Below are 17,001 nucleotides of genomic sequence, written 5' to 3' on the forward strand. Positions count from 1 at the left end.
ACATCTGATTTATGTTTCTTTTTCTGATTGGTGAAATGAAACCTACAGTCAATATTCCTCAGATTCCCAGTCTCTACATGTTCTGGCGCCATTCATGACATTCACTGACCAGCATCAGGTGCTCAGACACAAAATGGCCGCACTACGGTACTCCAGTTGCAACATATCGACGTTAGTTCAGCTCCGGTCTCTGATGAAATGCTCTCCGTTCCGCTCCGTGGAGCCTTGTTAGTTGTGAACAGCTTGTGTATGATGTCCCCAGACTGCGTCTGAGTGAATGAACTGATTAACCTGAGTGGCCGTCACTACCAGGGAGAAGTGGGTGGGCCACCAGCCTGAATAACTGCCTTCATCATCAATGTCACATAAATCACTTAGCTGGACAAGCTTTTCAAATGAGGCTTTTTTTCCTTCTCTAAGCCAGACTGCAATGAGCCAATAACGCTGCTGCTTAGTGCTGGTTGGTTTCAGAGGGAGATGTGTAACTGTGCTGGAGCAGAGGACGCACCGATGCAACGTTTCTGTGACCACAACATGTAGATATTGATTTTATTTATCTAGAGAAAAAAAAGACTCCACAGCTTTATTTGGTGCCTTCAAAGAATTTCATAGTGGGAAGAAAAAAAATAAACACAGGAATATTCCTCAATTCTTTTATTGTACAGATATTTTCAAGATCTTAATGCAAGCCTTAACCAATATTCAATATGAACTATTCATGGTGTTAAGTACTGTAGGTTCTTCTCAATGTGACACATACATTCATTCCAATCTGCTGTTTTTTTTTTAATAACTGGAGAGGAAACATTACAGAGATGCTGGAGTTGATGTGTACAGGTGACTTTGTTACACACAGGCCATGCAGTGCACCAAGAATCCCTCTACTTCTTCACCAGCTGGATAACATCCTCATCCTCCAACACGTGGTCCTTCCCCACCTTCTGAGGGTTGTGTTTCACAGACGATCCCCACACAAGAGCGCTGAGGGAGGAAAATTTAAACATTAGTGGAAATTACTGAACATGAATGCCTCCTTTCAGGTATGCATCAGAGAATCCGACGTCTAAACAAGTGTTTGTCTCATTTTTATAAAAAAAATATTCTACCTTATACTTAATATGAGCCACATTCACCTGACTAGTCTAAAAAAATGTATTTTTTAAGGTATTAAAAAACGAAGGTGATGCCTGGATTTCTTACTGGGGTATAATTTTATGTTTAGTTTCAAGAAACTAAACAAGCTATGTATCTTGCAACATTGGCAAGGGCTGGGCAATTGATGAAAAAAAAAAAAAAAAAAATCAAAACTGACTTTAAAAGCTTCTAACCAACATAAAACTGTTAAGCCAGTTATTTTGATTTTCCCATGCGGTATTCATATTATCAATTTTGCTTGCAAGAAATACAAGTTATTAATTTTCTCAGTTTTTTTTTAAGGAAAACTTAATTATTTTTCCACAAAACATTTTCATTCTAGCTGATGTGTGTTTTCAATTCCATTATTTCAATAGATAACCCATAATTGTTCCATCTATGCACGGTCATTTCAGTTGCTTATTGCAACATGATACAAATATTTATAACTAAATTAAGTTGAAAGTAAGAAAACATGCATCAACCAAAACTGAGGTAAAGGGTTTGATTAATCGTGATTTTGATTTTTGCCATAACCACCCAGCCCTATCATTGCGAATTTTAATTTAAGCAATTCAGGCGTCAGTTTTGTATTTAATATCTTAAATGAGCTATTTTCCTGCTCTTTGGGTGAATGTGGTTCATATTGAGTCTAATAAGACAATTTTTGGATTTCAGTTTTTGCAGTAAGACACCTGCATTAACAGATATTACTCACTCTGCTGCTGTAACTGTGGGTTTGTTCTCCTAAGTAACCTACAGGCTCCAGTGACACCCCTTTAACAAAGGCTTTCTAATCACTGGTGTCACTGTTGGAACCATTAATTCCCCAGAGTACAGCGAAAGCTCAGCTGCACCAATATATCCACTGATTGATGATCTAAGCTTTCCAATCCGGAGATGGTGGATCATCTCAGATCCCAATCCAGACTTTTAGATTAATGCTCATCCACCGCACGTCATAAAGAGGGTAAAGGCTGTGATTAAAGGGCTTGTGTTGTTTTAAAACCCTGAGATGAGCCATTATCAATGTGCTGTTAAATAACTCTGTTAATTTATGAAAGTCAGAGACTTTTTCTTGCTGGAATAAAAACTGATACCTGCAGAGTGAGCTCCACCTGAGAGCTACAAAGGTTATTCACCTAAATGACCTCTGCCCACAGACACATGATGTCTGTCTATATGAACTACAAAGAGACATTTAAACTGATCTACAACCACAATACCACGAGGAAGTGTGTTTCTGTCTAAAGGATTAATAAAACATAACTTTACTGATATGCAAACCATCTAAATTCTGAATCTGTTTCATGAAAAATAAACTAAATTTGATACCAGCTACATGTTTCACCGCAGCATGTTTATCATCGTGTTGCATCAGCTCTTTTTTAACAACCCTCTGTAAATACTTGGGGACAGAGGAGACCAGCTGCAGGCTGTAAATCACATTTCCCCTAAGGGGTAACAAAGACTTTCTTAACTCTCAACATTTCTGATTTTGAAAGTGAAATTCAGGGATTCACCAATCTGATTTTTAAAGACACATTATGAATATCAGTACCTGGGCTTTGGTATCAGGGGATACATGTACTGATCCAATCTGATACCAGTACAACTTAATCTTTATCCCTTAATATGACACTGAGAATTATTATGCAAAAATATATATTTAAACTGACTGTATCATTATTTTATGGGATCATAAATGTGTAAATGCATCCTGACAGGAAGTACAGTTTAACTGTAAACCTCAGCAGTGGATAAGTCAGGCATTAAACTTGTGAATGTTGCAAGTTCAAGTTTGGTGAAACGAGTTAAATACCTCACTGACATGATGATAATATACACACAAATTGTTGTCATAAACACAGAAGAGCATAGATCTAAATTTAACAGATCTTTTTTGTGGATTGTCCCTATGTCACAGATGACCAATCTAACTTTTCTGAGTCTGTATCAGACTGATACTTGTAACCAGGATCAGATCGGAGCATCCCTAGTGAAGTGTCCCATTCTGGCCCAACACAGGATTTCAGCTGCTCTATAATTGAGGTCCCCTTTATGGTGAAGACTTCCACATAGCCATCCCTTCACAGGTGCCGGCTTTTGGTGTCCATGGTTTCCAAAAAGAATATCACATGTCCCCAAAAAAGTTGAAAGCTTTTCTGAATCATGCTTTATGATATCCATTTTGATGTTTTAACTTGCATTTGTAGAAGAAGCTACAAACTGTGTTCAAGGACCAATTAACTTGAGCCCGTACGGTGGTTTCCACTTCAGACAAATGTAATGGATTTTGTTTAAACTTGGCTGCAATAAATGTAAAATAAGCATGTTTACATAGAGTTCTAACATTTTACAGTTTTAGAGTGTTATATGTTGCCTTAACACCATTTTAAATTAAATATTAGACTTGCAAACCATCCAGAAAGTTTCTTTTTCAAAATATTTTACTCATTGCACCACCTTTGGGGGACATGTGGCAGTATGTAGACGACGACGTAAACACGCATCATTGTAACCTACTAATTTTTCTCTACTTTCACCTGCATGACAGTAATTTTGGGTCTAACAGAGCAAGTGGGAAACCTTTGTTTCCTTACAGAAATAGAGATTTAACAAGCTTTTTGGATCAATACATAGTAAAAAAAAAGACACAAAGGAAAGGAAAGAAGGAAACCTGTGTAAAGAATGATGATTGAAATTGCAGCTAAGATAAAGAAATGATTTTATTAAAAAGGTGAAAAATGAACCCAGTTTGATGGTACTCACTACTTAAATTCTTTGATGAGGTTTTTGTGGATCTTTAAGCAGAAATCCTCAACAGCGGTGTGTTGGTCAGGAAGTACAACAGGTGATGTGTAATCAGGAAGCTGGCCTTTGGGTTTGGTGTAGCTGCAAATAAATGAAAACATCAATCAGGTAAGAATTCACAGACAGAACTGACCCTTCTACTCCTCGCGCTGCACAATCTGAAGCAGGTTTTCACCTCCTTCAGTTTGTGACTTAAAGAAAAGGTCTCACATGCGAACAAGCTTCAGGTAGTCCCACATCTTCTCCAGCAGGTCGTCGAAGTTCCAGCGATGGTGGGCGGAGATGGGCACACAGTGAGGCACCTTGTAGATGATGTCCAGCTCCTCGATGGAGATCTGATCGATTTTGTTCAGCACATAGATACAAGGGATGTAGACCCTGTCGTGACAAGAGCAGCAAAGAAGGAGTTGTTACTTCACATGAAACATCCTCAGCAGCTTTGTGTTGTCCTGTTGCGCTAACTTCACACTAAGGTAGTGTAAGAAATGATGACGAGCAGCTTTTAAACTGCACTCACAGGCTGCCTCTGTCAAACTTCATGAAGACAGTTTAATCTCATTATCCTGTTACATCCTGAACTGATTTGGCAGAGTCCTTATTTGTGTTATTTAAAGCATGGAGGGTTGAAAAGTGTGGAAAAGTGTGTGTTATGGAGCTGCACTGGCATCAAAGCTCCTGTGGGAGGCAAATATTGAAATTTTACTGGATTTGGATTATAGAATGTAGGTCTGTTCTGTGTTAAACAACCTCACAGCGGCACATCAACATTATGTGCACAGATTGGATATCAAGTAAGGGCTTTTGGATGACTGTGAACTGAACTGAACCCGAGCGTGTTTATTTGTGTTGGAAGGGATTAATTTTCATGGCACAGTGGCTGATCATGGACAAACAGGACAACCATTCAGCCAAATGATTGCAGTACAGAAATGATAGAGTCAGAGAATGAAATTTCATCTTTTAATGAATAAATCATGCATGAGAGGCGTCCAAAGTATGCCCACTCTCCACCGTTTTCCCCTAAAGCTGTCTGATGCAGGGGAGTAACTGTGAATTACTGAGGTGCTTTGTCTGTTAGGTTAATCCTTTCATTTTGAAGGGCACATGTATCAACTTTCTTTTTGTCTTTGTAGGAAGCTAACTGTGACTGTTGTGTTTTCAAATTAGATTTCAACTCCTGTCTTCCTTCTTGATTTTCCTTTAGGGCAGTTATACTAGAGAGGCTAAGTTACTTTAGAGATTTCAGTGATGAGAAAGGCGTGATAAATTGGTGTAGATTGCGAAGCTAAAGTTTTAACATAGACTTTGTAAAGGATGTTCAACATGACAGCTGTCCAAAAGTGAAGCCTAAAAGTGTGGAGCTCCCTCTTTTGACAGGCTGTGGGACAGATTTTAAGTCACACCTTTTCTATGTTTGCAGATCGGACAAGGGGAAAGTTTCAAACCCCAAAGCTTAGGCTTAAAGTGATACTCTGGGATGGAACAAGTTGGGTCCTATCACAAGGTTTAGGGCAGAAATTCCCCCTAAAGCAGTGATTTTGTGCAGCAGAAGCCCAGAGCGCTCGCACCAAACACCCCCTCCCTGCTTGTCAGCTGGTTTCCTCTGCACTCAGACGGGGCCATATTTTACTTGACCAAAAACACAAATGAACGGACTCCCACCGAAAAAATCTGATATCGGTCTGCATTCACGCTTTATTTAGAGAATTTTCAGCGCGTTACTTTCACACAAAAAACACCTCTAAATAAGGCTCTAGTTCTCATCGTGTGTCTTTGTCCTGGCAGACTACCTGCGTTTGTTTATATCTGGCACGCCGCTCGCGCAGACTGATACACTAAGTGGCGAGCGCCTCGTAGCCAGCTGTGGCTCTGCAGCGGAGGTAGCGCCGTTTTACGACACGATGAGAACTAGAGCCTTATTTAGAGGTGTTTTTGTGTGAAAGTAATGCGCTGAAAATTCTCTAAATAAAGCGTGAATGCAGACCCATATCAGATTTTTTCAGTGGGAGTCCGTTTATTTGTGTTTTTAGTCAAGTAAAATATGTCCCTGTCTGAGTGCAGAGGAAACCAGCAGAGGAGCAGGGAGGGGTTGTTTGGTGCGACCGCTCTGGGCTTCTGCTGCACAAAATCACTGCTGTAGGGGTAATTTCTGCCCTAAACCTTGTGATAGGACCCAACTTGTTCCATCCCAGAGTATCACTTTAAGCTGCGTTTCCACCAAGCAGTCAGGTTCAGTTCAGTACGGTTTGGCACGGTTTGGTACAGTTAAGTCTGATCCTGTTTGCGTTTTCACAGCAAACTGTGCATTCTCGTGGTAGGCGGCGTGTAAGCTGCACGCCGAAGGCCGCAGCTGTTAATTTATAGCATGACGCGGTAGCAGCCCGACACAGTTTACCCCACTAATAAATCCAACAAAGAAGAAAAACATGACACAGTAAACAAAGAGCAAAGATGGAAGACATGCAGCATTTCATCCTCTTTGTTTTAGAGAAGTCTGTGTGCCACCAGGAGAAATGCAGCTGCTGTCAGGGTATATGACGATTCTTTTGACCAATCAATGGTCTGCGGTGTTGTTGCTCCACCTTCTGAGAGCAGATAAGGTCAGTCTGGCACCCTAACGAAAGGGTCCTAAAAAGTGGGACGGCTCGTCACGGTTATTTGGGGATCTGTCCTGGGATAAGTCAGTGGAAATGCCCCAAAATGCACGCCATACCGAGACAAACTGAACTTGTCTGCTTGGTGGAATTGCGGCTATAGTTTTTGTCATCAGATTGAGGTCAGAATATTATACTTTTATTTCTACATTTCAGTTATAAAACAGTTTTTTGTTACTAAATAAAAGGTAAAGCAGAAAGTGATCAATGCCTGAATTTTTGAGCTTGAAAATTTTAAGTTTTTGAATCAAATCCTTTTAAGGAGTTAAATGAAACTGAATTGAGATACTGAATTCCACATTCTGTTCATATCCAGCTTCTGATGACACACACTTCTGCCCAAATACAAATAACAGCTTCGACAGTGCTCATGATCATAGGAGTGAGTGATGGCTTTAAACTGGTACAAGCAGCATGCTGTAGACCACGTCTTTACTATTATTGTACAAATATGAAAAATATCAGGGTTTGAAAACTAAAGAAAAAAGATGTGATCAATCCACATTTCTTTGTTGAAGACTCCTAAGGACACCAGGATAATGATGGTAGATTAATTTGGGAAAAAGTGATATGTGCAGAAAGGTAGCTGAAAATTGAATAATTCATTTATTTCTGTTCATTTTTGGACTGGCTTGTTGGTGGATTTCCACAGCAGCAGGTCACTGGTCTCTGGCCCTGCTATCTTGGGGGGTATAGGCTAAAAAGTTTGAGAACCTCTAATCAAGAGGATAGGCGGATTTTGGAGGAATTTTCCATTTTTGGAAGTTAAATGTGTATTTTGGTTGGTGGAAAAGGCGGGACATCAGTCCCTGCTGTGAGGTCTCTGAATGCGTCAGACCTCAAACTCCTGCAGTGGAGAGAATTTTGGCATCATTTCCAAACAGTAAGATGAGATGAAATGACTTCATCCATCTTTATGAATGGTTTCAACCATCGACTGAACACCATTTTTTTTTTCTTTCTTCTTGTCATTACTTGTAACACAGACGCAGGGGGGGCATTTGTAAAAAAGAGACGCTGAAAATGATTTCATTATTCCTTTTCTTCTTTTTTGTATTCTGTAATATTTGGATTCATGATGCAGAAATCTCATGCTGTCTCACGGTCCTGTTTTTTTTATCCCAGTGTCATTTTGCTAGGTCGAGTGCTGTGCAAATTTCAAAACCTGTTCTGGGAAATAAGGAGCCATTTTCAACTATGCACAGAGTCTGACCATTTCTACATGCCATACCCTGGATTTCAGAAGCAATGGTTGATTTTTTTATACTGCAACCACAATAAAATGACTATCCAAAAGATTTACCCCACTTAGCTGGACTTTACGCATAACAAATATCAATGAACTGGTTCACTGACACATAAGCAGCAGGCCCTGCACTGGTGTAGTGGGAATCAGGCCACACCCCCTTGGAAAGACTAAGGAAGGCCCTTTCTGGCACCTCTGCAGCTTACCGATTTCCCTCCACCACATCAATGAGGTCATCAGCTGTGGCGTCGCTGCGCAGAGTGATATCGGCGTTGTGGATCTTGTACTCTGCTAAGATAGTCTTGACAGTATCAGCATCCAGCTCGCTTTGTGCACACTGAGGAGAAAGAGGGAGGAGAAAAAGACAGAGAGGGAGGGAGGGTGGAGGACAGGTATGACGTCAACCATGTCACAGACACACACCTTATACATATTTAAAAGTATCCCATACTGCACAGCTTAACGTCAGGAAATCCAGAACATGCTTAAATTACAGTCTGTATATATGGCATCTAAATAATAAAGAGGAAATGATTATTGTGGTATTTTTAGAAAGAGAATTAACGCCGATCTTCTACATTACACAAAATAAATATGTCTCCGTATCTGACCAGTGTTTTTTCATTCATCGCCACCAGAGGGCAGAATAATAAAGCTTTTCAGTGGAGATAATGAGGCAAAATCAAGGAAAATCATACCGCTTTTGATAACAGAGGTTTTTAAATCCTTTACAATGTTTGTTTGAACTAAATAGAAAACAAAAAATCTCCAGTCATCAAGTTTAAGTGATGGTCAGTTAGAACATCCCTGCAGAACTGATCATCCAACTGCAATCCTGGATTGGCAGAAAAATCTAAGTTTTAGGGCGAACTTTTATCAACAGGATCTTTCACTTTCACAAGTAAACAACAATTTAGGAGAAAAGTAGAAAACTTATACTTCTCATAAAGGAACCTAATTAGTAATTCTTTATTTCAGTCACTCATGTGAAAGGGAAAATCTATGCTAAGTTTTTCTGTCTTGTGCGAGACGTACTGTGGCTGTGAAGTTGATGCCTCCTTTGTCCTTCTTCTTGAAGCCAATGTTAGGTGGTTGCTTGTTGAGCCGAATGCCAAAGCCCTCCAGCTCGTGCTCTATCAGCTTCTTGTGTCCAAGAGGCTTCAACACATCGAGCACTATCAGGATTAGGTTGCAAGTTCGAGCCACTAAAAACAGGAGGTGGAGGAGCCGGGAAGATTAAAACAAAACTGGTTAGAAAGGAGAAGAGAGGAATTTGTCACAGAGCTCTTTCTTTGCTGAGGCATTTGGTGTAAGCCTACAGGACATCAAAAATGTGTTAAGGGAGATGTGTTTATCTTTCTGCTGCTACAGAGGACAGAAAAATGAGCCATTTTCCGCTCTGTTGTGAAGTTTTATTTCTGCCATCAGAGACACATAAGAGCACACAGTGATCAAAAATGAAAAGAAGATTCTCATTAAAGGCACTTAATGGATTTTTTTTACCGCTTGGATTTCAGTGAAGACAGAATCACTTCAACCACATCTTTTGTTTTATGATCCTTTTTGTCACTGATTCAATCACTGATCACATCTTTTACCTGCAATGACTTGTCTGCCTCTGCCTTTGCCATCCTTAGCTCCCTCAATGATTCCAGGCAGATCCAGAAGCTTAAAAGTAAAAAGCAATAAATTAAGAGGAGAGACGATGAAAAAAACTTCACAGATCCTGAAGAATCCTGAGAGTCTCGTACCTGAATTTTGGCCCCTTTGTAGCGAATGACTCCAGGTACTGTGGTGAGGGTGGTGAACTCGTAGGCTGCAACCTCAGAGTACACACCTGCAAGGTTACTGAGCAGCGTAGACTTTCCCACTGAAGGAAAACCTACAAAGCCGATACGAGCATCACCGGTTTTTGCCACATCAAAACCTATAAGACAAAAAAAAACAAATCAGATGCTTGAATTGGCAAAATATACACCACAACTTTTGACTGTGAAGATACCGAGTCAGCGTGTCAATGAACTTCAATCTGTTCTTTAATATCAATGTTACCTTTTCACAACCCAAACCGTTTCTGCTATGTCCACCTTTCAGTGTTTAAACTATTTTCTTCATTCAGCTGACCCCTGGGTTTTTTCAATTTATTCTTCTACATCTATATTTCTAAATTACGATACTTCTTTTAAATCATTCTCACGGTGTGAAATCTGCTTCAGCAGCCCACAACTTCTTAATTATTATTAATTAATTATTCCCTTTTTTACTGTCTATAATGGTTTTTGAGATCTTACTGTTAAAATTAGGGCTGCACGATATGGGAAAAAACTGACATTGCGATTTTTTGGGGGGTTGCGATATATTGCGATATATATATATATATATATATATATATATATATATATATATATATATATATATATATATATATATATATATATAAATATATTGCGATATTAAAAAAAAAAAATCACCAGATGACTTGAATAGCTCTGTTTGGGAAGAATTTGTTTGACTCACAATGACACCATTGTTTTCCTATAATACCGTTAAATCCAGACTAAGGGGGTTTATCTGTTAATGATGAAGATTGCTGTATATGAAAGGGATCCAGGAGGCCATGTCTCTATACAAAAAAGAATAGGTTTCAATTTCAGTTGCTTTTTTTCCATTTCTCCAATAAATGGGGGAAATGCGATAGTCGCTTGCATGCGCGATATGACTATTGCACATGCGCATATTGCGTTCAAACAATATATTGTGAAAGGCTAGTTGAAATGCATGCAAATTTTTCTTTTTCTCTGTTTTTACTGTGATTAAGCCCTCCAAATTTCAGCAAGGAAGCCTCCATTACATGTTTTTATTTTGTATTTAATGTGTCTGTATCTTAAACAGTCTGACATTGTACCTTCTCCTGTTGCACCACCACTGCCTCCTTTTGGTGTGATGAGTTCCCTCCTCAGTTTTGCGAGACGGGCTTTGAGCAGACCCAAGTGGTGAGCTGTGGCCTTGTTCCTCTGCGTCCTGGCCATCTGGAATTTCACAGAAATAACACAGGCATGATTACTTAAACTTATTTAACAGCTCTGTGGTTATTTCAGTCTGATAAAAACAACATAGTATGTAAATAATAGCACAACACAGTATAGAATAAGCCTGATGCTGTACACAACTTTGAATGACTACATTTGGGAGGATGTGTTTTTCATAGATCTTTGTTGCTGAGGTTGTTAGTGTTACTAGAGAGAAGAAATGTAGTAATGTATTTCAAATGAGGATCTAATAAATACAATAACCAACAAATAAAGGAGACAATTATTGACTATAATAGAAGATAATATTAACTCAGTATTTTGGTACTTTCACAACTTAAATGAGAATGACAAGAAAGATATCATTTAAGAAATTAGAAATAAACGTACAGCAAGATTTAGCTTGTATTTTAAAGTATTGCGATAATCAATGTAGCTGAATTATATTCATAAAATTTCAATGGCATGGTTTTGCATCATTCAGAAACGATTTAATACTAACTATTATGTAAAACTAAGAGTACATGTTTTCTTTCACAACATTTGTAAGTTCTTTCAAGGATTTCTTTATCTCTATTTCCGCACATTGTAAATAAGTTAAATATGACCAAAATGACTTCATCTGTTTTCCACGAAGGAGTCCTCACCTACTGACACTTCGAAAACACCACAAAACACTGTGTGTCATTTAACGCTAAATAACAATTGGCTGATAATAGCAACAATATACGGATACAGACTCTTATGTCAGTGCAGGAATGAACATAACAATAAACATGCTTTAGGTTGCTTATTGAACTGACAGCTCATCAAACCAAATCTGAAGTCAGCGTTGGTCTCAGCACCTCTGTGCTAACTGTCACCAACTTGCCGACAGCAACGTCTTCCAATATAACAATTCGTTTATTTATACATTTATAAATAAAATAGGTGAATGGGAATGGCTCAAATTTGATCAATAACATTCTTATTGTACAGTGTTATCCATTTAATACATTGAAGTGTGCTGAGAGGCCCAGCTGTTTAAGCCTGGCTAACAACCGCTAGCGCTAACATCTAGTTAGCAGTTAGCTAAAACGTGACTGATTCAACGGGTTAAATTGCTTTAAAATCAGAACTTACCTCATTTTCAATCTCCGCTATTTTACACAGTATACTCATTGTGACTCCTCTTTACAGCCTACGTTACAGGATGAAAGTGTAAAGACTTTACATTGAAGTTAGTGAAGTTTATTGGTATTTAGCAATCACACCGCTCTACACCACGCAACTGCCGCTATATCAACTACTTCACGGAGAATCTCGCGAGAGTACAGTTCATGGTAAAAGCATGTGCCCGGTGGACTGACTGGCAGGAGAAAAATGGCCCGGCATATGAGAAAAAAACGAAATAACCAGTGGCGGAGTCAAGAGTTTGAGGGTCCAAGGCGAACACAGGTATGTAGCTTTCCACGTCCGTTGTTCTTCGTGTTTTTCCATCCTAGTTTAGATAAGAAGTCCCACTTATAACTTTTTTTTCCTATGGTCTCCACTGCAGTTGTTAAGAAAGCCAAACCTTGACAGTTGAACAAATACACTTATTTTCAGAAACAAATGATCTCTGAGAATGTACTTTACTGAATGTTGGGATAAAATACACAGCATCATCACAAGATTTTATTGAAAGGAAGGCGTCCTGAAATTAAACGTATAAATAAATAAAGACTTAGAACCTGCTAATCAATAAAGAAAGAAGAAGTTGGGAGGAATTAAAGTCCATAACTATACATTGTATTTTCATACACAATGATTTAGGGATTTATAGCTCCAGCTGTGTTGAGAGATATTTTGTTTTCTCAGCCCTCAGTCAGTAAACACAAAAGTAAGTATGGTAAAACAATAGGTCATGCAATTGGAAATCTAAGAAAAATCGAAAAGCAATATAATTGGATAACTAAATGGCATACCAGCACAACAATATTCTATAAAAGCTTTCTGAGGTCTGAAGGATCACTTTTTTTTCCCAAATCAGTGGTCTGAGTCAGGAATACCTTGCTAAATAACATCATGGATATGTCTGGATAAAGACACTTTCAGGAATTATAAAAGAAACTGTAAACTAATATTTTTCACCCTTTTTTCTCTCTTTTTTTTTTTTTTCTTTCAATTATTTTCTGCCACTGAAGCTGCTAATATTACGGATGATCAGCTACTTGTTGTTTATTCAGTTATGATACTAAGAAACTTTTACTTCTACCTGAAGGACATGTGTCCTTGATTTATAATACCTTATTGGAACAAATACAAACTCCTTTAGCAATTGTATGAAAATGGAACAAAGACTGATCTGAGTCATCCATAAACTGGGCAAATTTTTGGAGAAATACTTCTCATTCATCACAGAATCTAACAAACTTGTATTTCATTTTGGAACCAATTTAACACCTGTATAGTGTCACAAAATGCACAATGAGGTGAGGGTGACGTGCTCCTTCTGTGAGTTAAACCAAATGTACCAAAATTACCTGTTGTCCCGAAACTATGCTTCTGAACGATGACTGAAGGCAGAATATGATTGTTACAGAGCTATTAGCATCCACAGGGAAAAAGGGATGCTCTCCACAGCTTAGTTTTACATGATGACACACAAACACAGATTTCCAACACAATGAAGTTGGACACAGGCTTTCTAATTTATATATTTTTATTGTTTAGTTGTTTATTGTTTAAGTCGCATACAGTATAATCTCTCATTGGTTTCTATGTTGCTGAAGTTTGTGGACTGAACATCTGCCGTTTTTTGACCATCTGATTGACTTATTGGTTAGTGGGTGGGCTGGTTGAACAAGATCAGTGCTGCTGAGTTGACCAGATGTTGTATTCTGACCCATGCTATGCTAAAGGTTGCATTAACTATGTTTATATAGTGAATATTGATGTCTAGAGGGTATACTGGCCACATTAGGGCCTTACACACAGTTGATATGGAGTTAGACTGTTTGACAGGATATTTCAATCAAATTTAAATATCTTAATTTGATTTTTGCCATTTATCTAAAAAACCTAATAAATGCCAGCCACTGTAGGTAGGTTTACCAGCTCTGCTCTTGAGTATTGCTCTTCCAGCTCAGCCAACAGCTTCATCTAAAATGTTTGCTGTAAAAATAAATGCAATTTGTGGGGGAATGCAGTTTTAAATAGTCCATACTAAGTTCAGAAAATAATAAAATAACAATGTGTGTGTTTGTGTCTTAACTCTAGCCCAGAAACCATGAAACCATATGCTAGCTATGCTGAATCTGTCACTTCATCCATCGTTTTGTTGTTTGTTAAGTAGTAGGAGGTGTGCTTGTCCTCATCAAAGTATACAAAAATAGGCTTTTTCTTTTTAAAAGGTAGATACGGTTACAGCAGGTTTGTTGTTCAGCAGTTTGTTGTTGCCCAGCTTGGGTGACAGGAAGCATAGGTAGCATATGAAAGATGGACAAGAGATAAGACACAGCAAGACAGAGGGGCTCACTGCTGAGTGATCCTGTATCTACAGGTCTTTGTTGATGCTTCTTATGGAATCACAGACAGAAAAAGGGCTCTGACTTTGTTCATCAACACTAGCCACAACTTGAGAATTGACGATAATAAACCCATGCCCAAACATCTCAAATGTTCTTCTTTTAATGAGCAACGCATCTGTATATCATACGTCAGTCAGCATTGAAGTGCATTGGTTAAAAAGTAAGTGCAAGTACAGACTTTGATGCATTCATTTTGACTAGAGGATTAAATTATTTGCAACGTCGCTCCCCAAAAATAGTCATTCTACGGGGGCACTCTGCAAAAGAAAACCGCTATAGTTGATGCTGTTTCTAACCTAAAAGATATATGCTTTTTTTTCCTCATTTCAAGCTTTTTAAATTATCTCTGAGTGACGGTGTGAAGGAGCGATTTTCATCTGCCCTCTGGTGTCAGTTCACTCCAGTCCATCAAACCCAGCACTTTTCCTCAACGTCACTGTCATGCTCCCTGACTTATTTACTCAGTGTTTTCTCAGTTTGCCTCAAGGAAACTGAACCAAGCCAGCAGAAGCTCAAAGTCGGTGAGAAGCACTATTTTAGTGCAATAGTTTCACACCGTGCCACCTAAAACTGGCTATCTCTGCATAGAGATGGAGTAGAGCTCAGGTCGAACCCCCATCGATAGGCCTTTTAGTTTGTACTGAGGGAAGCGCCATTATTTGTGGTCATGTCATCAGAGCAAGGATAACAACACCTTTTGAGGTAATAAAAAACAAATAACAGCATGAAGTTATCCGTTAAAATGCATTGTCCCCAGTATCTAGGATTCTGTCATCAGAATTTTGGATAATACTTATTGAAACCATAAGGCTTTACGATAAATGCAACTTGGCCATATGATGGCAAAAGTCTTCAGTGGAGGCGTTCCCCGTGGACTCTAGCTGCTCTCGGAGGATGTGGGCGGTGCTGTGGAGGACGACCTCCGTCGGGAGACTGACTGTGAGCGCTCAGGGCTGTGTTTGTCATAAGGCTGGAGCTGCACCTCCAGGAAGTCCCTGTGCTGCTGGCTGATCACCTGGCTGATGAGTCCAGGCAGAGCCTGCAAGTTACTCAGAAGAGTCTCCAGCTTTGTCTCCAGCAGAGCGATCCTCTTCTCCATGTCCTCGCCTCGCTCGTTCAAGTCTGATATCATGTCATACATGATGTTCTGAGTCTGGAACAAGGGGAGAGAAACACACCTGGTGTGAGACGCTGACAGAGGAGGTTACTGTTGATGGATACTGACAACACAGAGGTCACACAGACAGGAAAGAGCAGGCTTCTTCAATTCTTCAATAAGTATGTTAAAATGTTAATTCTGAAAAGGAAAGGACATAAAAGAGAGATTCTAAGCACACTTTGTTCAGACAAACCCCTACAAGAGGAGAGCTGGTGCCAAACATTTATTGTCAACACAGAACAGTGAAGCAGCCTGAAACAGAAAGATCTGCTTGTAAAATCATGAAAAATGAATCAAAGAAGGATATTTGAAGTAAAAAATAGAGCATCATGGGCTTTTAAACCAACAGAAAATACTGAAACATTGATGTGATAAGACTTGCTAAATACAGGTGTCAGTGCACTTACTGGCAAACAAACCGTGCAAGTGTTGAGTTTGTTGAAATCTTTATCAGATTTCTTTGTCCTTACAGGAGAGCATTTGTTGACTGCAGAACATTTAATTTAACATAAAAGAAGAGCTCAAGAAGGACACCAGGTTAAGTTATTTCAACAACCTTGAGAGGCAGCAGTTTTTCTGACAGAGAAGGGTAAATTTTATTTTACCAGCGGTTTTTACGATACTTCACGTTTCCAGCGGAGCACATTACACCGTGACCTTGAGGAGCGAGACATGAAAGGTGCCCGTCAACACTACAATGCTCTCTGCTCTTTTGATGCTTCCTCCATCACTTCAAAGTTGTTCCAAAATAACATCTAAAAGCTGTTTGTTCCTCCAGTCCTGGGAATCAATCTTCAAAAAGTAACAGAAGAAGAAATCTGTGTCACATTTGGGATGAGAAGTGGGAGTGATGCTGCTGGAGGGCGGATTGTGAGGTTTATTCAGCGGAGGACTAATAATCCCTGGCAGCCTACGGGCGACGCCATCCATCACCTACCTCTTCCTCTTCTGATTCCAGGCGGCAATAATGGGAAAGGTTGTTTATGTGACTCAGGAAGAACTAAAGATGCTCTGACAAAGCTTAACCTGACAGCAAGGAGTTGAAGTATGTGAAAAAAAACAAATGGAATCCAACATTTAAACAGTCTGTGTAACACTTTATCACCTGTGGGTCTGAGCGTGGCTTTGATTGGATAAGAGGCACTGTGTGAGGGCTGTTAAAGTCTGTAACAGCACACAGTGAATTATCACCATGCTTCAGGGTCTGATATGGATGATAAATGCTACAGAGAAGCTCATTTATAGCAGTACATGCAAATAAAAGAGAAGCAAGAATGCAGGGTTGTTGTGTACGGAGGTGTATCGCTGCCACGCAAAGGAGAAAAAAACATCAGTATCCTTTCATAACATGAGCAGTTTCCTGTTTATACACAAAATTATGACATAATAACAGGATATTTTACTTTTTATGGCA

General features: G+C 39.1%; 2 protein-coding genes across 4 annotated transcripts in view; both read right to left on the reverse strand.

Moving 5' to 3' along the window:
• Positions 1 to 639: 639 nt before the first annotated feature.
• On the reverse strand, positions 640 to 12,200 carry drg1 (developmentally regulated GTP binding protein 1). Its single transcript, XM_074691203.1, has 9 exons — positions 12,000 to 12,200; positions 10,754 to 10,877; positions 9,600 to 9,775; positions 9,447 to 9,516; positions 8,884 to 9,053; positions 8,055 to 8,185; positions 4,159 to 4,326; positions 3,907 to 4,029; positions 640 to 981 (listed from the first exon to the last, which is right to left on the reverse strand). The coding sequence occupies exons 1-9, from the start codon at positions 12,036 to 12,038 to the stop codon at positions 882 to 884; spliced, it is 1,101 nt and encodes a 366-aa protein (XP_074547304.1). The 5' UTR covers positions 12,039 to 12,200; the 3' UTR covers positions 640 to 881.
• A 1,358-nt stretch (positions 12,201 to 13,558) lies between these two features.
• Positions 13,559 to 17,001, reverse strand: part of kcnn2 (potassium calcium-activated channel subfamily N member 2) — a 36,005-nt gene continuing 32,562 nt past the window's right edge. For 2 of the 3 annotated variants that reach the window (XM_074690728.1, XM_074690727.1), the window contains exon 7: positions 15,415 to 15,581. In XM_074690728.1, the coding sequence (XP_074546829.1) occupies positions 15,557 to 15,581 (25 nt within the window). In that variant the 3' untranslated portion in view covers positions 15,415 to 15,556. Of the gene's footprint in view, positions 15,582 to 17,001 lie in introns of all 3 variants that reach the window. The other variant, XM_074690731.1, reaches the window with a different exon arrangement.

The sequence above is a fragment of the Halichoeres trimaculatus genome, unplaced genomic scaffold (assembly GCF_033239565.1).
Source record: "Halichoeres trimaculatus isolate MK-OKI-2021-1 unplaced genomic scaffold, fHalTri1.1 fHalTri1_scaffold_16, whole genome shotgun sequence".
In the NCBI taxonomy this organism is placed as follows: domain Eukaryota; kingdom Metazoa; phylum Chordata; class Actinopteri; order Labriformes; family Labridae; genus Halichoeres; species Halichoeres trimaculatus.